Below are 22,678 nucleotides of genomic sequence, written 5' to 3' on the forward strand. Positions count from 1 at the left end.
CAGTTGATAAAACTGAAGCAATGTAACACTGCATGAGTCTCTAGTTTATAGCACCACGCTAACTTAATTTTATGTCAAACAAAATTTTAAATATAGATCCTTATTATATAGAATACAAAAATATAGATTTTATATGCATTCACAAAAGGGTCAGCTTTCAAAATGAATGGTTTTGAAAGACAGGAATGGTATTACACGTGGAAGACAATCCCTTCCCTTTCCTCTCATTTCTTCTCCTCTCTCCTATCTTAACTCCCTATCCTATTCTTTTCCAACTTAAACATCTATTTAATATGTCAGGGATATATGCATGATAAGTATTAAAATTAATATAAATTAAAGAATAAGATATAATCAAATGTAAAATCTGATTTACCTTTTTACTTCTTGCCTATTCCAGAATATAGAGAATTATTAAAAGTGATCATAACAAACACAGTGTGGTGTGTCCATACAAGATCAACAAAAAGGAATAAACTATTGACATGTGCAAAAAATACTTTGATGAATCTCAAAATAATTATACGAAGTGAAAGAAGCCATTAAAAAAGAGTATGTACTGTGTGGACTCTGTAAGAACTCTAGAAAATGCAAACAATAGTGATCAAAAGCAGATTAGTGGTTGTCTAGACAGGATGGCAGAGCAGGGAGAGTAGAAGAGAAAGAATCTGAAGAGGCATGAGCAAAATTTTAGGGGTCATGGGTATGGTCATTATCTTGATTATATAATAGCTTCATGAGCATACCCTTAATTTAAAATTTGTCAAATTTTGTCAAATAATGTCCTTATGTTCAATTTCATCATAATTTGCGTGTTCATTATATGTCATTATACCTCAATAATGTTTTTAAACTATTGTAAACTATATTTTCATGGAGAAATAAAAAGACAAAATTTGGGGAAATTATCTACATTGTGTACCATTTGCAGCTCAGGCTTTGGATTCAGGATAAAAAAAAGACTTATCCTAATTCTTTTACCTCCTAGCTATGTGACCTTGGGCAACTGTCTGACCTTTCTGAGCCAAAGTTCTCACACTTTTGTAAAATGGAGGAAATAATGATCAATAACTCCCAGGGTCTTGGTGAGGATGAAATGGAGTCATGGAAATAGTGATCATCCAACGTAGCAGCATGCCCAGCATGTAGTCCAGGCTCACTATACAGGATGTATATATACTTATGAATTTGTATGGATTTATTTTCGCATTCATACATTTTTATTTAAACAGATAATATGGCATAGTTAACAGTATTGGATTGGGGTGAAATCGCAAGCAATGAATCAATCTATCGAAAATGAAGATTTTACTATTACTGATTCCTAATTATTACCCCCATTTTTGAAACTAAGACAGGGAAGCACAGAAAGGGCAGGTCCCCCTGCGGCAAGTGGTAGATTTCCAAGTGGAGCACAGGCACTCTAACTTTAAGTCTAGGGCTCTTTGGACAAAGAGGAGGAAAATCCAAGGTAATTTCTTGCAAGTAATAATTTTTCTGTCATTCAGGATTAAATGCACAATATGTAGTCCTAGAGTAAAGCAAATAGTAAGGGGTATTAAGAAAAGACTCTTTTAACCTGGCGCTCCATTGCATTCCCACTCTCCTCATTGCTCCTCTTAGCTCTTATCTGTCTTTAGCTACTCACATTAGACCACATGTGTCCACAAATCCCCTTAGCCCAAGATCTCTAAGTCTCTCCTCACTTTCCTGCCTCTGAATCTTCACATACCTGGTATAGTCCACCCAGAACATGGGCTCACACCTTTGTTTATGGATATCCTCCCCCCACACACCTAAAGTCAGTGCTGACAGACAAACGATGCCATTCATCTATCAATTTGTTCATTCATTTGTTACTTTGCTATATAAATTTGTACTGGACAGCAGTTATTGCCAAGAGACTGATCTGGGTGTGGAGAAAACTCACATCAAACCAACATCACTTCCTCTTTTTCCTTCTTTGACCTTCTTTCTTGGTAAACATATCAATAGTGGTTCCTTCACTCCTGGGAGCTACAACTGGGTCAGAGTTCAGGGCTTGGGTCATGGGAGACAAAACTATTCACAACTTACTGAATCTAAGAGAAGGAAAAGTGCTGCACTTCATTTAAAAAAATTTTTTTTTGATTTAAATAATGCTCAGCAAAACTTACATGAGATAGTAAGGTTGAATGGGTTTAAGAGACTTAAAGAAACTTTTGTCTCAGGAGATGTAGGAAGGCAATTAGTTACTAATAGGGCCAAGTTTGTTTTTGTTACCTTCTGGAAGAGGGATTAAGCAAGGTAAAGACAAATTTTAGAGAGTGCTCTGAATTGGAGTTTCAGCAAAAGGCCCAGGGAAATCATATAGAGGAAAAATAACTACAGAAACCAGTACAATGAAAATCTGTGGAAATTTCTTATTTTCGAGAAGCAACTTTTTCATAGAGGAATTTCTCCCCAGAGCAGCAGAGAATGCTATATAAATGTTACCATTTTTTAAAAAATAGAGAACGTGATTTATGTTGAGAAAATGTTTTCATACAAATCATTTTTGAGGCACCTCTCTCTTCTGCTCAACCACCACAAACAGGAGGTTCCTCTGGAGTTTATAGTTGATCAGATCTGATGTTTAAAATACATTCTTTCTGAAGAAAGCTGTGGTCTGAGCAAAGGTGTGACATACAGGAAGTTGCTAGTATAACTTGGGCCACAACCGTTTTACAACTTAGGTTCCTTTGTAGACGTCGCTTATGAAATAGAATGGTGATAGAGACAGGGGAATAGTTTATCAGTGAAAGTAGTGACAAACTCAAGCCTTGAGTCTTCTTGTATTCAACGCTGAAATGTGCATATGATTTTTAAAAAGTGACCAAGACATAAAACATAATCTGAAGTCACAGCAAAGTTCTTACATCCACAGAGTGTTCCTCTGCTTCAACATAAGTTTGCTGGTTAACTGTTGCATACATGTTCATTATTCCCAGGAGGTCCCTTCCATGTGGAAGATATTCCTTTTCTTAGATGTTTCTGTATACACTATATTGTTGTACACTCTGTCCATTATAAAATGGTGGCAAAAGCAAAAGAAATGAGATATCAGAAAAGAAGTAGTATCTAAGCATAGTTTCTCTCTTACTGTTCTCTTCTCACCTCCTCCATAAAGTTGAACAGGAAGTTACGACTCTCAGTTGCAATGACTTGTGCTTTCCATCCGTGTGTTTTTCAGCTGATCATTTATTAGAAATACGATGTTGTTTCTAGCGAGCACACCATCATATCTTATCATGAATGACGTCACTCTTGTCAGCAATCAAAGCTCAGCAATATGTTTTACCTACCCCAGGACAAACACTGTACGGTTCATTCCCCTTACAGGCTGCAGAGATTAGGGTTTTCCTTTGGAGCCAGGGAACAGCAAATATGAACATGGAAGAGGACAGAGTTCTTCCAATAGAGAGGAAACAGCGTTTTGTTGGGGCACTGAGAAGCTATGTTCCCACCATTGCTGGCAAATATTCATGTACTTTTTATGGTTGACATCATCACTATTGTTATTTTATTTTCGGAATGTACTGATGTACATTTGTATGATTAAAAAGATACATTTATTGATTTTTCTTCTATATACCATATTTGATTCTTTTTATAAGTAAGGGAATGTGTAACTTTTACAAATAGAAAAAAATGACTTATCTTTTTCTATTCCACCACTGCTTTAGACATCTGCTATATGCTAGATACCATGCTACATATTAGCCATTCAAAATTGAAAGAGATGTAATTCCAGGTCAATTCATCAGAAATCAGTTCACCAAGACCCCGTTTTTCAAAGTGATTCCTGACTGTTTGCAAAAATGCACAAGCTAATAGAAATATGGATGTGGGTTCATCCATGAGATGACATGAGCAAGGCAATATCTCAGAGCTCAAAGAAGAGAATCATTCTTTAGCCATTAGGGATGGATTCATTGAGGGATAATTTGAGCTGGGCTCTGATGGAGGAGTTGGATTTAAATTGTAGCATGTCCTTCAGTTTTTCTTCATGACTTTAGGCAAGGTGACAGACAGTATTTTTCTAAGGCCAGTCTGACCTCCAGACTTTATTCCAAACTAATCATGGGAAGGTCTTCCTTTCATTTATATGCTTTCCCCCATGCTTATAAGAATTTTTAAACATTTTGACGCAAGAGTCTTTTCACCCACACAGGACTCAGGAGTGAAAAGAGCAACTCCTTCCCTGCGGGAAGAGCCACCTCCCAGCTGTGCACATGAGGACTCCATTAATACACTTCAATAGCCTCTGGAGACCCTGATTTTCTGTACTAGAATCTCCCTTCTGTGATGCCCTGGTCAACTGGTAGTCATGTCTTAAAGCTTCTATCAGTCAGGTTTACCCAGATGTTTAAGAAACCAGGTGTTTCTCAGCAGAGGAAGAGGCAGAACTCATAGTCAGAGAAGGTTATAGAGAACTAGGCAACTGCTAGCCTTCATGATGTCTTAATGCAGTTTATGATAAAGCAACCTAGGCACTCTCACACTGAGACACACAGTTTTACCATAAGAAGGATGTAGGCTGGATTTCCTAACCCACCTGCCCCTCTTCCTGGCTCATTTGTGCAGGATGTAAACTGCCCATCGCATTTAAGTTCCTTGCAGAACTCCATTATCTTGAAAATATCTGCAATGGTCTTGATGCTATCTTATTAGATTCTCCAAAAGTTTACAGGCTATTTTCTGGTGTGTCCCCTTTGGTCATTACTCTTCTGTGCCCAGCTGGAAAAAAAGGCTGCTCCCACTAAAGCAAAATCACAGTATCTTATGGCTCCCTATTTCCAATGATTTTGTGTGGAATTTAATATTTCAGGGTCCAGGCAGATTTATGACCTCAGTTCTTAGAAACATGGACTTCCTACTAATGCACAGAGTGAGTGAAGAAGTTCTTGAGGAACTTTGTAACTTTTTGTATGTGTTATGCCAGGATTACATTTATCAACACACATCCATTTAGGGGATCCAAAAAGGTACTTTGATTTTAAATACTAGGTTCCTTGTTGATATTTTAAATACTAGGTTTGTTGATTTTAAATACTAGGTTCCTTGTTGATAAGCAAGGATATTTGAAAAGGTCAGATAAGAATATATTGATTTTAGAGTCCTGCTTAATCCTTGCAGGAGTAAGGGATTAGTCAAATGAAGCATTTGACTGAAATCATGGGAAAAAATTAGAATATGCTAGGTTGTCAGAAAAATTGCATGTGCTTATAATGAACTCTGCTCATAACATGAAACACCTTGATAGGGGTCATGACTGAGTTAATGGAACACTTCCATTCCTTCCCTTGTCGACATGAAGTAAAAATCACAGGTATCCTGCTGTTGACAAGAGCAGAAAGGTTTGATATTGCCATGCTTCTAGACCTGTGATCTGCTGTAACCTTCTCTACAGTATTATGTCACCTGCTGTATTCCAACCTGGACTCCTGCCCTCATAAACTGGTCTTGTTGCTGTGCAATTACTTTGCAAGCTCAAGTTTAGATAATAGTCAGTTTAGTTATAATAAAATACAACCTAAGGAAAGTTGAATAGTGTTATTTCAAGTCAAAAAGAAATACCTCTGAGTCACCTAGAAAATAATCTGCTAATAAAATCAGTATGGATTTATGATAGATCAGAATAATCTTATAAATTTAGAATAGTTTTTAAAAACTCTATTGCATTTAGTTTAGACAGAGGTGGCATATTTGGGGGAGTGGTTCATGCTGGTTGTCTTTCTTGGTTAAACTGAGATACTGTTGAATCCAGAAAGTCTCAGATTCAGTGTAATTATTTTCAATTACTTGTTTAATGTCTGTTCTCTTTGGTAGATTATACGCATCTAAAGGGCAGGCAGGGGACACCTCTGCTTATTGCCTGTGGCATCCATAACATCAGTAGTGTCCTTGAAGAGAAACTCCTCAATACATAATTGTTGGATGAATAAATGAATGGAACTAAATTTACTCAAAATTCTCAGAAATGACAAGAGGCATGAGGTAGATAGTAAATAAATCCTTGGAAATCCATCACTTCCACTACTACAAAGGCAATTCAAACAGTCCTGCCTTATGGAGACTAAGAATAGTGAAATCTATACTGGTTGTTTTGCATTGCTTTGGGCAATGAATTTCATTTTGGGCCATAACTTATAACCACCCACAGAGTTTTTAAAAACTCCAATTGAAACAATCTCTGCAGAGGGGCTGAGCATGGTTAACTTTTAAATGTGTCTCTGGGAATTTTAATAACTAGACAATGTTGAAAACACTGAATAAAGACCCTTCTTTCCTAAACTTGTCTGATTATAAGAATCATCTGAGTTGCTCAGACCAACCAACCATATGTGGTATTAAGGGTTTTTAATCTTTTCCAGTTGGGAGTTGGGGAAGTGAGCTCATATCAGCAGAGAAACACTAGCTTCTAATTCTTTAAGGCTTCAAATTTCTCCTTCTAGAGAGTGGCCAGTGCTTTTAATTTAGTGCCATCACAAATGTAATTTATTGCAGGATTATTCCCCAGGCTATCCTTAGGGTTTCTTCTTGTCCTAAAATAATACTTCTACAACTTTCATTAGACTACGTCTTTATTACTGTGAGTCGATTGTCATCTATCTGAAGTAATTGCCAGATGTGATTAAGTGTTAGGATGAGTTGTTTGGACACTAAGGGCTGTGAGAGAGCAGAGGAGGGAAAAATCGATGTAGATTTTAATGGCACACAGAGCAGGACGTGGGCTGGAACTTGATAGATGGTAGAAAGAAAGGGGAACTGTGTCCTGGGTGGAGGTAATGTCAAGAAATGAGCAACGGTCTACTCTAGGAATCCAAAAACACCCATATCCTAAATCCACTATTTGTTTTGATTCTGGTGCTCCTGCCCAGGACTCATCTCTCTGGAGATCCAGCCTTCTTAACCTTACCTACAATCTGCTGGGTCAGAATTCAAAGAGGGAACTGCAAATCTACATTTTTAACAAGTTTCCCAAGTGATTTTTATAATGAAACACTAACTGAAGGAGATGAATCTATCTACACAGTTCAAGGAGAAGATAGATGGGACAGAATGTCCCCCAAAGAGAACCAAATGCAACAAACTAGCGTTTCTGCCGAAATAAATCAGATACACCATTTTTCATTTATCAAACTGGCAAAGATTAAAACACTTTATACCACTCACTGCTGATGATGGAATGAGCTTTTACACACCGCTGGTGGGAATGTGAATTGGTGCATTACTAAAGGACAATTTGGCAATTCTTATCAAAAGCCTTAGCATTTTTCACACCCATTGACATAGTAATTCCACTTTTAGAAATTTATCCTGAGGCTGTGGTTTCAACCTTGGCGGTTTATCAGAATCACTTGTGAAGCTTTTGTGAATTACAGATTTGGGGGCTCCATTACCTGGAGATTCTGGGAAAAAAGATCTGTGAATCTGTTTTTTTTTTTGTTTTTGTGTTTTGGGTTTTGGTATCAGAAATTGAACCAGAGGCACTTAACCCCTCATCCACATCCCCAGTCTTTGCTGAGGCTGGCTTTGAACTTGGGGACCTGCCTCAACCTCTGGAGCTGGTGGGATTACAGGCGTACACCATGATGTCCAGCTTGTTTTTTAATATTGGTGTAATTTGGACTTTTTTTTTTAAGTTCAAGTAATAGAAAAGACAAATACTGGTGATAACTCCATCTTCTGATGATAACTCCTCTCCCACTGCCTGTGGGTGAGCTTGCTACAGTAGTGTTGGGTTTTCACTCAGTGACATAAGCTACAGTCCTCCTTCCTTTTCATAAGATAGTCCTGTGTTGCATGATGACATTTAGTCAACAATAGTGGTCCCATAGGATTATGATGGACCTAGAAAGTTGCTCCTCTGGCCAATTGACATTGTAACCATGATAACATCAGTGCACTATGCATTGATCACCTGTGTGTGGTGATGCTGGTGGGAAAAAATCTACTGCCCTGTCAACTGTATTAAAGTATTGCACATGCTATTATGTACAGTACATGATGCTTGATAATAAAATAAATGACTAAACATTCATTTGTGCATTTGCTTTTTATCATTATTTCAGAATATATTCCTATTTATATAAAAAAAATTAACCGTAAAAAAACGGTATTGCACTTTATACCAGAGGCAATCTCAAACACCTCATGTTTACCGTATCTTTCAATAACATCAAAGGATCATGTCAAATGATTGACCTATACCATCTAGGTTTGCCTAAGCACATGCTGTAATGTTTGCATAATGATGAAATCACCTAATGACACATTTCTCAGAATGTGTCCCCATTGTTAAGTGTTGTGTGACTGTATTCAGATCTATTCATTTTTTTTGTTGTATTTGACGATGATATTGCTTTCACTTCAATATACATGAGTCATAACCAGCATTGCCTTGGTTTTGTTGTATTTCTCACAGAGTAAACTGAAGTACATAAATTTTCACTAAATTTGTCAGTTTAAAAGAGGCTTATATGAAATTACCATAAATTAATCCCAGAGACAAAAACTAAACTTTTTCCCTTCCAGTATATTGTTATTTTAATTCTGATGTTTTCTTAGCACTATAGCATCCATGGAAATACTTTAATTCAATCACTGTAGACATCTGGGGATAAACATTTGAGATCATTTTCGCTTTTTTGTTATTATAACAAATAAGACAGTGAACAATCTTATACGGTTATCCATCTCTTTATCTGTGTGAGAATTTCCATGGGATACATATCTAGATATGGACTTGCTCTGTCAAATTAAACCTGGGCATTGAATCCTGCTTTCCAAAATGGTTTCGCCACATGCAGCAGGCATTTGTAACTTTCCACCCAAATTCCTGCTTCCTCTTGAATAAGACACTGTAGGTCTTAACAAATAGGTGGTAGCAGCCCAGCCAGAAGTGACACTTCCTAGCACCCCTGTACTGTGTAAGGGGAATGTAACTAGTTCCCATTAATGAGGTACGTTTATAACGTTTAATTTCTAGGCCAAAGAATTCAGATGAGGCTGCAATTTTATGCTCTTTCTCTTCTGTCCGTCCGCAGAGCACCCAGGTCCCTTAGGATAGCTGAGCCACAATGTGGGAGGATCCTAGATCCCTGAATGATGAGAAGGAAAGCCATCTACATGTCCACCAGAATAACAAACTACTAAACTGTTATATACACAAGAAATAGAATCTTGTTGACTGTTAGATGCTGTAACTAGTACTGTATTCATTAATATGTCAGTTTAGACTTGTCAGTAGTATTAGAAACCACAACACCACAAATGATTTTGCTGTATGGGGTTAAACTCACCGCCATAACAAAATAATCACAAATATGAATGACGTAACAATAGGTATATATGTATACTTCACCTGTTAATATTGATGAAATACTGGAAATAAAATAGTAAATGTCTAATTAAGGGGTAAATAAAAATGATGCTGAAAAGAATACTTAAGGGCATGGGACAATGTTGATTTAAAGGAATATATTAAACTTAGGAAAGGAGGTTATAAAACAATGTTAATTTTTAAATTTGTTAATATTGGCAGAAAACATACACAGTTGGTTACCAGTTAAAGTAGTATTACAGATTTTTTTCTGCATATGTTTTCTAAACTTTATTGGATATATATCACTTTTGTAATAAAAAGGTGCCTAAAAATTGGTAGATAATGATATTAAACTGCTTTAGCAGAAAGATATAACCTATGAGATAAACCCCCACGTGGCTCAGGATTCTTGTAATTTGATACTCAGTAACTTCTGAGAGTTGGTTACCTTTGAGAGAAGACCTGAAACCAAAGTCATTGGTGTACTTGTCAAGAGTTCTTCTATTTACAAGTACAAGTTTATTAGCTCACTGTTAAGGTTGGAGATGAGGACTTACATATATTAACTTTTTAGTAGAGCTAAAACAGTTACAGACGTAGGATGTTAATACTCCACAAAATACAATTCCTATCTATAATGCACAGAGAACTCTAAAAAAAAAATGAGATATTTTCCCATTCACTGAAGAGTTCTTTTGTTCACTAAGTAAACAATGAGAAAATAGATTTAATTTATAGCAGAAGTAACAAAAGGGGGCCTTTCCTGGTGACCATACTGGTAAGGGTTTGGAAAGACAAGAGTCTGTTCACGTAATATCATTTCCTAGATATTTTGATAACAGGAAATAGATCAAAGTGGTTCAGATGTTGTTTTTAAAAATCAAAGGATGGGACACCTGGGGGTCCTTCTTTGTCCTTTGATTCCTTGCTCATAGATGAGAATGAAGAGAAGAGGAATGGATGGTGTTATACACCAATTACAGGACTTCAAAGTGACAATTTAAAATTCGTGTGAGATTGTTGATTTCATTGTGCTTATAAAGATATAATGAAGTTCAAAATGGGAGTGGAATGCTCATTTGTAGAGGACTGGTTAAGTTATGGTACAGCCTTAAGATGTGAAAGACTTACTTAGACTACTGTAAAATATTGCTGAGAAATCCAAGACCTCAATAAATAGAAGAACATTTCACGTTCATGGATTGGAAGACTCAGTATCATTAAGATCTCAATTTTCCCCATACAGATGTAAGTCCAAAGAAAATCCCAGCAGGTTTATTTGTGGAAACTGACAAGTTAGTCCTAATATTTATATGGCTGCAAGGATCCAGAAAATTTAAGACAATTCTGAAGAAAGAGAACAAGTTTTCTGGATTTTTACAATATACCAAGACTTATAACTCTGTGGTAATTAGCTGTATTGGCACAAGGAAGACAGACTGACTTATTAGAGAGCCACACCAGATTCTTGACCAAGACCCTCCTTCACTGCAATGAGGAAGGATGGTCACTTCAATAAATGGCTCTGGGCCAATTTGTCATCCTTACGGGACAAGACTTTTTCCCCCTTGTACACGCCAGACACAAAAGTCAGTCCTACATGTGAAAGGTTAAAACAAGAAAGATCCCAAAAGAAAACCTCGAGGAATGTCTCCATGATCCAGCACAAGCAAAAGTGTTTTTTGTTTGTTTGTTGGTTTGTTTGTTTGTTTGTTTAACAGTACACTAAGAGTAGTAACCATTAAAACAATGGGAAAATTGGACCTCACTAAAGTTAAGAACTTTTGTTCATCGAATAACACCATTTAGAGGAAGGAAAAGACAAACCACAGTGTAGACAAAGATATTTGCAACATGCATAACCAACAAAGGGCTCACTCAATGTGTAAAGAACTAAGAAACAATAAGACAGACCAAAAAAGTTTTAATGGGCAAAGACTTCAACAGGTGCTTAAAAAAGAAGATATTAACATGGTCACTAAGCATGAGGTTCTCGACATTATTAACCATTAAGAGAATGTAGATTAAAATTACAATGTGATACCACTACACACACTCTCAAATGACCAAAGTGTAAAAAGACTGATGACAATATGTGTTAGCAAGGAAACAGAGCAACTGAACTCATACACTTTCATGGTGGTGTAATTGGTATAACCACTGTGAAAAGTTGTGCACACTGTCATCTCCTAAGTGCAAACATACCTAATACCCTAACACCCCACAATCTGACCTGTGGGAATACGATCACAAGCAGTGAGTGTCTACACCTACTAAGAGACATAAATGAGTGCTCAGAACAGTTTTATTCATAAAACACAAAAACTAGAATTGGTCTAAGTTTCTATCCACAGAGGAATGAATAAGATTAATAGGTGAACTTCACGGGACTTGGCTGTAATTTTTTTTAAAAGGAAAAAATACAAATGCATACAACAACATGGCTAAATCTCATAAAAGGTAGAGTAAAAAAAAAAAATCTACCCCAGAAAATCATTCTTCAGAATTTCACACAAGGAAGTTCCAGACAGCTCAAACAATTCTGCAGTTATGTAAGTGAGAACACTTGTCTTCTCAGTAAGTGGAACTGACTGAGAAGCATGGGAGAGGAAATGTTCAGTATCTTGTTCTGGCAGTATATGTACGTATATTTTTTAAAAATTCATAGTACAGTCAAGATCTATGTATTGTACATATATTTATGCATATTCTACATCAACAAAGACATTTTTAGGAAGTGATTCACTTTGCTCTAATAGCATTGTATTAAAATATGACACAATATTAGACCTCCATCTACCTCTCTTCCAGTTTGTGTAACTTTCTCATGAAAGCAGAGTGGGCAGTGAAAAGAAGTGTCACAAGCCCTCCCATGATTTCTAAGTGAATCCAACCGTCATTTTGTTGTTCTGTGTTTTGTTGGGTGAGATACTTCAGAATCTTCTGTATTCCTTTAGCTGAAGAGTCCAAGCTCTTGATGTAACTCCTGGGGAGTTGGTAGTTCAGAAAGACCATTTGCCCCTCTCCAGGTGAAGGCTAGTTCCAGAACAACTGTTTTTGGTTCCCTTTTACTTCAGTCTCTCCTCGTTTCCAGAATTAGTGCATTCTTCTCTCAGCTTCCAGATGCTTCGTGTCTCCCTCCTCTCTCTGAAAGATTTCCTCAGCTCTTCCAGCTTCTGGTCCCTTCCAGCCTCCCTCCTCTCACAGGTACTATATGTTCTAAATACACTGCTTTGCAGAATCAATTCCTTCCATCCTTAGAAATTGCCACCTCAAAGACCTTATCATCTAAATTGCTCTCGTGGACCCTATAAAAACTGCATCTGCAATAATAATGTGACATTTGCTCCATTAGTTAGGGGTACTCATTGCAATAAGGCGATAGTGCCATTTTCAATGTCAGCTCTACTCTTTATTTATTAAACAGGACACTGAGCCCCTGCAGTGTGCTGGGAAGACAAAGACAAATGCATTTGAGGAGCTCAGTCTTCTGGAGGAGACAGGCAAATACTTAGATATGTTAGCTCCAGTTGCTTCCTATTAGCTGCTACTACACATCACTTAGAATTTATCAAACCCATGCTGTTATCCTGTGCCTCTTCCAAACCTAATCTTCATTATGCATCAATGTTCACAAAATAACCCCAGCTAAAAGCCTGTCATCTCTTATTTTTCACTCTTGCACACACTTCAAATCCATTCACTCCTTGCATGTCAATTCTTTTACCAAATGATCCACGGCACATATTTTTCATCCCTATTGCCACTGCCTAGCTCAGCATCCTATTTCTTTTTTGTTGAACTACTGTTACAAAGTCCATGTCTATTGTTCTAATCCCACACGGTTGCCATGAAACGCTCTACCTTTTTCTTGGTCTCTATTTCTTTGAAGATTTTATTAATTGTTCAGGGAAAGGAGGAGATACAGTGAGTTGATGATGTGCTCAGTTACAGAAAATCAATGTTTTTGACCCAAGCGGCTAATCAGAAAATTATGGTGACAGGTACTGAGCAGAAACCATCTACCAAGTCCTTAACTCTGAGTCCTGATTATTGGAAGGGAGTAGTGGGTAGAGATATGTGTCACAGTGAAGCAAATCCTTTTGTTCTCAAGTCACTTCTAGAGAAAGCAATAATGGAGGCCCCATAAGTGCCTCATAGCTTGATGAGAAAATCAACTTTTTCTCCAAATCATGGACTTTTTGTCAGTGACTTAAAATGATAACTTCGAAGAGATGTGTTCAGACTAGTGAAAGGCAGTTGCTTGACACTTATGAACTAAATTTAAGATGCCTACTAAGTATCTAATCAATCATTACTCATTTAAATAATGACTTCAACTAGACTCATTTAAATAATGACTAACTAGACTACCAAAATAGAAAAATATTTTTTTATGGATACTAGCAAAATGACACAATTCTCCTACTTTTAAGGTAAAAATCTGCTTGACCTGTTCTTCACAATCTCCAGGACACTCTGAGAACATGAAGCCAATGGAGAGTGACATCAACCTATGACTCTGAACATCTTCATGTCTCCTCCTCAACTGGCATCTGTTTCTCTTCACCTACTTTCTCAGCGGAGCAGTTATTCATTATACTAGGGGCAGTGGAAATCTAATTTTTTTCCTGGCCATGGGCTGAGCTCTGGAGTTGTCAACTCCTCTTTAAATTTGATACAAACCATTGGACCAGGAGATTTGCATGCCCCCCCATCAGCAACTGGGGTCTCCATGGCAGTTCCTGGATAGATTGTGTGGGCTGCTTCTGCAATGACTGAGGAGGGCATGTTTACCGAAACCAAGCCTTACACTTGACTTTTTCTCATATGAATAGTTTAGGTGTATTTTTTTTTTTTTTTTTTCCTTTTGGTACTTTACAGCTAGTTTGTGTGTTAAGAAAAATAAAATCTATCCTGTCTCTGGGTGATAATGAGGAGGGGGGAGGATGGTGTGAAATAAGAGAAAAAACTTTCAGCCTCGGAATTCTCCAAAATTCTTTTCCTGCAGTAGACAAGGGGTGAGTCTTCCCAGGGGAAAAACCAGCTCCAATAAAAATATATGTTCATGTCATGCTTTGGCTTAGAAACTGTTGATAATTCCTCATTGCCTAAGTCCAAACTGCTTAGTGTGGCACTTGAGGACCTCATGTAACCCTCTTAATACTTACGATGACTAGTTTGTTCCAAACTACAGATAATTCCAATGTCATTTTTTTCGGTACCAGAGATTGAACCCAGGGGCACTTAACCACTGAGCCACATCCTCAGCCCTTTTTTGTATTTTATTTAGAGACAAGGTCTCACTGAGTTGCTTAGGGCCTTGCTAAGGGTTTGAACATATGATCTTCCTGTCTCAGTCTCCGGAGCTGCTGGAATCACAGGTGCGTCCCACCATGCCCGGCTTCTTGTCATGTTCTTGCTCTTGCTTTTCCCTTTGTATAGGATTCCCTCTTCTTCCTCTCCTCTTCAAGGAGTCCTGAATTGTCATTTTAGACCCACCTCAAATATTACCAACGCTGCAACTTATGATTGCAGGTACCTCTACCATGGTGCTTGCCACACTACTTCATAAATGTTTGTTTGTACTCTGTCTCCATTCCAGATTGAAAACTCTTTGAACACAAGAGTTTTATATATATTCTCTTCACTTTGTATTTTCAGTGGTCAATTAGGAGCCTGATGTTAAAAATCCATGTAATGGAATGAATATCCAGTTAACAAGTATCTGTGGAGTAGTTACCCAGTATACCTCAAAGAAAATTATATGAGCCCTACTTTTAAGAAATCCAGCCAGGTGCAGTGGCTCATGCATAATCCCTTTTACTGAGAGGCTGAGGCAAGAGGATCACAAGTTTGAGGTCACCCTGGGCAATTTAGTGAGACTGCCTCAAGATAAAAATCTAAAAGGGACCAGGGGTATATGTCAGTGGTAGGTGCTTGCCAGGCGAATGTGAGGTCCTGGGTTCAATCCCCAGTACAGAGAAAATCAGAGACAGAGACAGAGAAATCATACCCCACTACACACAAAGTAATTATTTCATCAAGAAGCACTAGACTCTGGAATAAACCTCATGGAAAATCAGAACCATTGTGGACTCAGTTATTAAATTGTTAAAGAAGATTTAATGAAAAAGGAAGCACAATCTAAATGGTCTTGGATAAGGTAAAGGTTGAAGGAAGAGGCACAAAATGATTCATGAATGAAATTTCAGTTGATCATATTGGATTGGTGTGATGTGCTTGGGATGAAGAATTATGCCACACACCATCCACCTCTGTTGCCTATCTCAAACTGTACCACCACCACAACAAATAATCTTGCCAACTAATTCACATTTCATCTTAAATGACACAACATGTAGGTCTCTCAACCTTTGAATTATGAATTTGTAATATTGGCATCAGGTAATTACTTCAGAGGAATTTGGTCATGAGGTAAATTGGGGAAATAAATGTGGGATGATTAACAGTTTGGCTGCCATCCCTGTGCAGCAAAATGGCACCAAAGACTGAACCCTCGATGCCTCAACTCCAAACTCTTTCAGAGTTACCCAAGGCGGCTGCGTGCTCCTCTCAGGTCGTAGGCTATGGTCATTTCTTTACTTCTCTTTGTGTGTGGTGCACAGAGGGGAAGGAAGAGGAGTGAACTGAGAAAGCAGCGTGGTTTAGGGGATAAGATCTGGCAGGTTCGGAGAGCTCAGTGTAAAAAGCAACGTGTTTTTTCCTCCTTTGGTATTGCAAAATGTGTTTTTAATCTCCCACCTCATGTAAACAAATCTCATTTCACTGAATACCCAGACATCAGAACAGGACTGCACAGGCTGGACAAGAAAGATTCCACCCTTGGTTCCATTTGCAGGGCATTTTCGGTTCTAATACATTTTGACTCACGCACGCTCAAATGTCCTACGAGAAAGAGGCTGCCGTGGAGCGGAGCAGAAGATGTGGGTTACACTTGCACACGTCCCCTCACCCACTGAGTTTCAAACTCTCACTCACAGAGTCACCACCATGGTCTGTGAAGAGCACTTGTAGGTGGTGGGATTACTAACCACAGAGTTAACAGAATTAGCACCACAATTAGAAAGGCCTGTTAACTCTGTGGTGTTCTGATAGAAAAAAAAGAAAAGAAAAGAAAAAAAAAAAGTCTTTTCTATTATAAGACAAGATTGCTGATGCCTATTTTCTTCTACTTCACTCACTTTTGAGGAATAGCCATAAAATTTCATAAAAACTTGAAAACCCAAATAGAGGATGTGTGAGCTTCATGGACTGTAAACATAGCAAGTACTTATTCAATATTTGTTGATGGAATTAAAAATCTGTAAAATATTTATAAAGACATTACTCAGTTAAAATGACACAAGAAATAGAAAAATGAAGAGGTGGGTTCATTTACAATTCAGCAAATGACAACAAAAAGAAAAACACACAATAAAACTTTAAGATGAGAAATGGTTAATTGATGGAAAGGAGGATATTTATATTGACTTTTTAAAAGTTCCATTCGCCAATAAGATATTACCCTGTACTTCCATTCCTTACAACATAGTATCACTATGTTCAAAGCAAAACCTTCTAGAAGTTCAGGAGAGATGGCAAATCTATATAATAGACAGGAGACTTCAGGGCAATGAAACTCTCTAGTAGGATTTGGTAATGGTGGACACATTGACATTACACATTTCTCAAAACCCAAGGAATTAGGCTGCATCAAGAGCAAAGCTGAATGTAATCTTGGACTTTAAATTAATGATAATGCATCAATATTAGTCCATCAATTGCAACATATACCCATCATGCTTCCACCTAGCAATGAGAACACCACTAACTCTGTTACACCAGGGGCAAAGGCAAGGGGAAAGGCCATGAACCTACCATCCTTTAGTTCTCTGTTCTAGTGTTGTTGGACTCCATCACTGCAAGTAAACAAGCCACGTGAGTAACACACACCCACCCTCCCACTTACCATGTGTTTGAAATTTCATGAAAAATAAACACTGGGTAATAACATGTTACTCAGCACAAACTTTTAAATGATAATTCAATTTTTTACCCTTAAATCTGATTTGAAAATAATGTAAAAGTACATATTTGATTTTTTAAATGAATTTAAGACTCATACATCCAAATATTTTGAAAAAGTAGAATACATTCTCACCTGAAGGACTTTCCTAATTCTTTTTAGGTTGTGTATCAAGAGCAGGTTCTTCTCTTTGGACACACGACCTAACTGATCATCTAGTTGTATCAACAAGTTTTGAAGAAGAATTGTTGCCATGGTTTCATTGTTAGAAGCTGCCTCCCTAAAAAATAAAAGTGCTATTACACAACAGGAAACAACTTGATAAAATGTCTGCTTTTTAACTGTATGAATTTTAAAGGGATAGATCTATTCAACAGTGATAGTATTTAGAGGTTTTTAAAAATAAATTTGTACACATGAAAAGATGTTCAACATCACTAATCAAAACTATAGTTAAGATGTCACTTTACATTCATCCTGAAAAAAAAGAAAAAAGAAAAAAGGCAGCACAAAACAGATAATAGGTGTTGCCAAGGATATTGAGAAGTGGAAACCCTTGTGCATGGGTGATAAGAATGTAAAATGTGCATCTGCTATGGAAAAAAGCATGGCAATTACTCAAAATATTAAACATAAAATTACCAGATGATCCAACAATATTATATTTGGGAATATACTCAAAAAGAATTGAAACCAAGGATTTGAACAGATATTTGCATACACAAATGTCCATTGAAAGATGAATTGATCCAACAAAAGGCGATAGATACATACAAGGCAATATTATTCTGCCTCAAAAATGAAGGAAATTCTGGCACATGTGACAACATGGATGAATCTTGAAAACACTCAGTGAAATAAGTCAGTCACAAAAAGACAAATATTATGTGACTCATGTAAAGTACCTGGAGAGCCCAAATCACAGACAGAAGATAGCATAGCAGTTGCCAGGGACTGATAATGGGAGTTATTGTTTAGTGAGTGCAGAGTTTCAGTTTGGGAAGATGAAAACATTTTACAGATGGAGGGATTTAATGCTACTAAACTGTACACTTAAAAGTGGTAAAATGATAAATTTTATATTGTATATATTTTGCTGTAATAAAAAATGTTAACAGAAGCAAAAAATCAAATTGTTTAAGGTGAATAGAGCGTCAAAGAATATAAATTGGCCAATTTCATTTAAGAGCAGCTTTCTGAGGTCTCAGGAAGGTCTTAGGTGTTATTTGATTTTAAGTTGCTCCAAGTCTAATCGGATACAAGGAGTAACTACTGAGTATGTTATTGTCTTCAGGTTACTCTAAGTTCAATAGGGTTGAGGGAGCAAGGGGCAGGGAAGCAGCTTTTTGAACATATAAATTCATACAGACAGCTGAGGGCAGGAGAGGGTGTTTTGGAGATGGGGAGTGGGACAGGAGTTCTTCAAAATAATATTTATTTATATTGAATCTGTGATGAAAGATAACATTTTTAAATTTTATCAATTTTAGATTTAATTTATCAAATTTAGATTTTTAGATTCACTTCTTATTTTTTTAATACATAAAAAATTGGGGGTTGGCTTACAAAAAATCAAAACACTAAACCCATTAAATTTTCATCGACAGTGGCTGAAACCAGAAAGAACAATGGCTCCCCTCTTTTGAGAAGGTTTTCTAAATCCTTAAAGAAACTCGTTACCTGAAAAGAATGCATCTACTAAATCAAAAGAGGGCCACAGACTAAATGCACGCAGAGCATAGAGCCTCTGTACATCAACTTCTAGGGAAAAAAATGTTTGATCCTACCAGTCTTGATTTTCAATCCACTGGGCCAGCAGATGTCGTATTTCCATAGGAAAGTTGTCATCATAGAATTGATCTACTTGCTCCAAAAACTTGATTTCTAACTGTTGGACTTGATTCCACTGAGTCATGCTGTAAAAGAAGGGGGGAAATTAGAGTTTTAAAATGTTGTTGATAGCTGTGGTCCATGTTTTCTTCTTTCCTTTAGGGTTTAGTCAGACTATGTTATCCATTAGTTAAGTAACTGGAGAAAAATTTCTCTTCTTTCATGGTCACTCAAAGACAGAGAGAAAATGCTTTTGAGCAGAATATACAGCAATTCCTCTTAGTGTGTCAAAAGGTATCCATAACAAAGGAAATAGTCTTCTTCTGCCCCCAAACCACATCCTTCCTTGTTCTAACATGACCTTCTGTTCTACCTTCTCCCCCTCCCCAAAATACCCCTCTTCCAGCCCCCAACTTTCTACATGCATCTGTAGGGTCTGCATGCTCCTTCCCTGACCTTGTTCCCTTTATACCATTAGACTCAGAGTAACATGAAGTCAAATAACACACTCAACTCCCAAGGCCTTCTAAGGCTTTATTTGGGGGGAACTCCTCCCTGCACCAAAGTTTCCTTTACATGGAAATGCTCCTAGAGCCAGTTTGATGTTCTTGATTTCTAGTCTAGTTCTGTCATAGCATTCAGAAGAATGAATATGTTTTAATGGGTTCCAGCAATTCAAAGTTCAAAATATTTATGAACCAATAAATATTTTTATTTCTCCCTGTGGTGATCACTGGGCAAAGCATTTAATGTCTACCTTTAATTTGTCTCTGATGTCTATCTGACAGTAGTTAAACTCTCAAGTTACTGAAGGAGGGAGAAACCACACTTGATAAATATTTGGTTGCCTGTCAAAAGAATGTGTTCCCCCAACATAAATCCACTCTGGTCAATGTAGAAGCTAACTCAGGAAAATTAGTAGGACATATTTCCTAAATCAGAAAAATTAATATGACATTGTCTCCTTGAAATTACAGTATTTTAGTTTTTTCAGAGTCAGAATTCTTATTGTTTGGTTAGTAATACTAATTCAAAGTAAAAAAAATCTTTACAAGATTAATCACTAGAGTATTTCAACAAAACACAAAGGTAGGTTAAGGCTTCCTTTTGCTTATAGAACATTATGATAATCAATTTCACATAATTCTTCAGTTTTCAAATGGAACGATTCTGAGCACCTTTCCCTTGAGCTCCCAGTAAATGACCAAAAATGTATAGAAAGAAAATTGTTGCAGATGTTTTGATAAAGAGAAATCAAGTGGGAAAGAAAATAATCTTTAATTTGCATATGATTTTGTATTTATGAAGTCCTTTTCCATTACAATTCTAAGAATATTGTAAATGCTCAGGAAAGGCTTGTTAGATGAAGAGTGAATGGCACTCATGCTATTGTTATCAACTGAGTAGGTGGATAGTAAGCATTACCTCCACTTTAAAAATGACAAAAACCTGAGGGCCAAATAGGGGAACTGATGCCTGCCCAAGATGCACATCAACTAAGGATAAACCTGAGGTCTCCCCCTGCCAAACTCTGTAGTTATTGGGTATATATATATTCCACACAAAATTGGAACGTTTGTTTCCACACTATTATCAACATTATCCTGCTATAGCTATCAATTTATTCTAGTTAATAATAACCAATAATACTAGCTGAAAATAACGTTACAATTTTAATAACTATCATCAAATCCTTACTCTGATTTGGATAAAAGTCTGTTTTCTAAGAATTAATCTATCTTAAATTACTCCAAAGATCTTAGCCTTCCTTCTGAAGTAGGAAGAACTAAACTGGAGGCTGAAAGGGGAGGCATAAGATAAGATGGTTTTCTCAGTTGCAGGAATAATGAAGTGATAATTGCCTTTAGACCCCCCTTCAGCAACGACTCTTCCCTTTCACTCTCTCAGGGCTGTTCTCTGACAACTGTATACATTCCTTCTGAAAACTGGTTGCCTGTCTGTTCCCTTGGGACATTCTGTTCCACCATCTGGGAGTTAGTGGTACTGAGTTGACTCTTTGACCTGTAGCTTGCAAAGGAGATGACCTGCCTTGAAAGATCACTTGCACTTACTTATCAAAGCCACAGTCACTGGTTACCGGTGCTGGAGGCTTTCTTCTGAAACCCAGGTATGCCAGTCTCATCAATCTCATGCTAGACATCACAGCTCTAGACGCTGGCTAGGAAAGTCAAGCGGGACCCCTTCCCTGCACCCTGCACACACATTATCTGCATCAGCCACACTCTTCCCACTCGCCGCTCAGAGTCACCAGGGCGCAAGGCCTTGGTAAGGAAGAGCCGCGCCAGAGAACATCTGTGAATCTCCCAGTGGGACCCTTCTTTTTCTAATCACCTGTCCTCAGATAAGTTAAATGAAGCAACTGTCAACACACCAAGTGCAAAGCTGGGCTCCAGCAGCATCCTGTGTATTTCCTCCTTGGGAGGGGCCCCACGAAGATTAGGTCTGCCCTGCTTACCTGGTTTGCTCTCGGCCCAGGTCCCGGGCAGTGCTCAAGTCTAAGGTCAGAATTGCCCCTCACGGTCCTCAGGACACAGCCACTGACGCCATCATCTGTAGGGGATTTGCATTTCTCCACCCACTTGAGGCTTTCCTGTGCGTCAGTGTTTGAATCTCTGGGACTTTACTTGTGTTGGTTCCCACCCACTCTCTATTCTAGAAATGCTAAAAAGCGAAAGAGTCAGGCTGAAGTCCCTTTGCAGGGTGTTGTCTTCTCTCTTATCCCTCCTAACCACTCCCGTGGGATGCCAGAAGTTTCAAGGTGGGGGCTACACACTCATACTCTCCCTCCCCACAGTGGTTTCCTCAGACAGTCCAAGATCCTCTGGAAACTTACCTGGAGCCAAACTCTTGGCTCTCTATCTTCCCAGTATCAGACTCCACTCACCCAAGTGAGCCAGCCCTTGGGATGGAACCAAGAGGTAGCCAGGATCAACACACCAAACTCATAAACCTCCCTGAACTACAATTCCAGCAGAGTTTGCTCAGTTGGAGGAGGTCAGCCTGACCCAGAGGTTTGGGCCAACTCCTGTGTAGGTCACCAGTGTCTGCCCTCACCGGACAGCATCCTCTTACTTTTCCTGAGTAGCCCGGTACCTGGTAGCTGCAGTGTGTTTTTCTCCCTTTGTGACATGGGCTGTTCTAGAATCACAGAGCTGGAGGGAGCCTGGGTTCCATCTGGTTTCATATCTGAGTCTTATGGCCAGTGTGACCCAAGTTGCTCAATAAGTTAACTCCTGAGCCCAGATAAGAGTCTGTTTTTATTCACACATCAGTCGTCTTTTTAGTTCATTTCCTTAGAATTAAATTTAACCCCTTGACATGAGAATTCTATAAAAGTTCAATAAAGACACAAGTAAGCAAAGGAAGATAAACAGACCAAAAGAAAGGTAGAAAGCACATGCCTAGAGCAATATACCAAGATAAAAGGCTTGCTTTACCCTCCCTGTGAC

At 37.9% G+C, this 22,678-nt stretch overlaps 1 protein-coding gene across 5 annotated transcripts in view; it reads right to left on the reverse strand.

Moving 5' to 3' along the window:
• The window catches only part of STAT4 (signal transducer and activator of transcription 4), an 88,141-nt gene extending 65,954 nt beyond the window's left edge, over nucleotides 1–22,187 (reverse strand). For 2 of the 5 annotated variants that reach the window (XM_079135350.1, XM_079135346.1), the window contains exons 1-3: nucleotides 21,685–21,813; nucleotides 19,166–19,294; nucleotides 17,514–17,658 (exon numbers count right to left, since the gene is read on the reverse strand). In XM_079135350.1, the coding sequence (XP_078991476.1) occupies nucleotides 17,514–17,658; nucleotides 19,166–19,293 (273 nt within the window). In that variant the 5' untranslated portion in view covers nucleotide 19,294; nucleotides 21,685–21,813. The other 3 variants (XM_079135348.1, XM_079135349.1, XM_079135347.1) reach the window with 3 other exon arrangements.
• Nucleotides 22,188–22,678: the final 491 nt, after the last annotated feature.

Source organism: Sciurus vulgaris (genome assembly GCF_902686455.1).
Source record: "Sciurus vulgaris genome assembly, chromosome: 3".
Taxonomy (NCBI): Eukaryota; Metazoa; Chordata; class Mammalia; order Rodentia; family Sciuridae; genus Sciurus; species Sciurus vulgaris.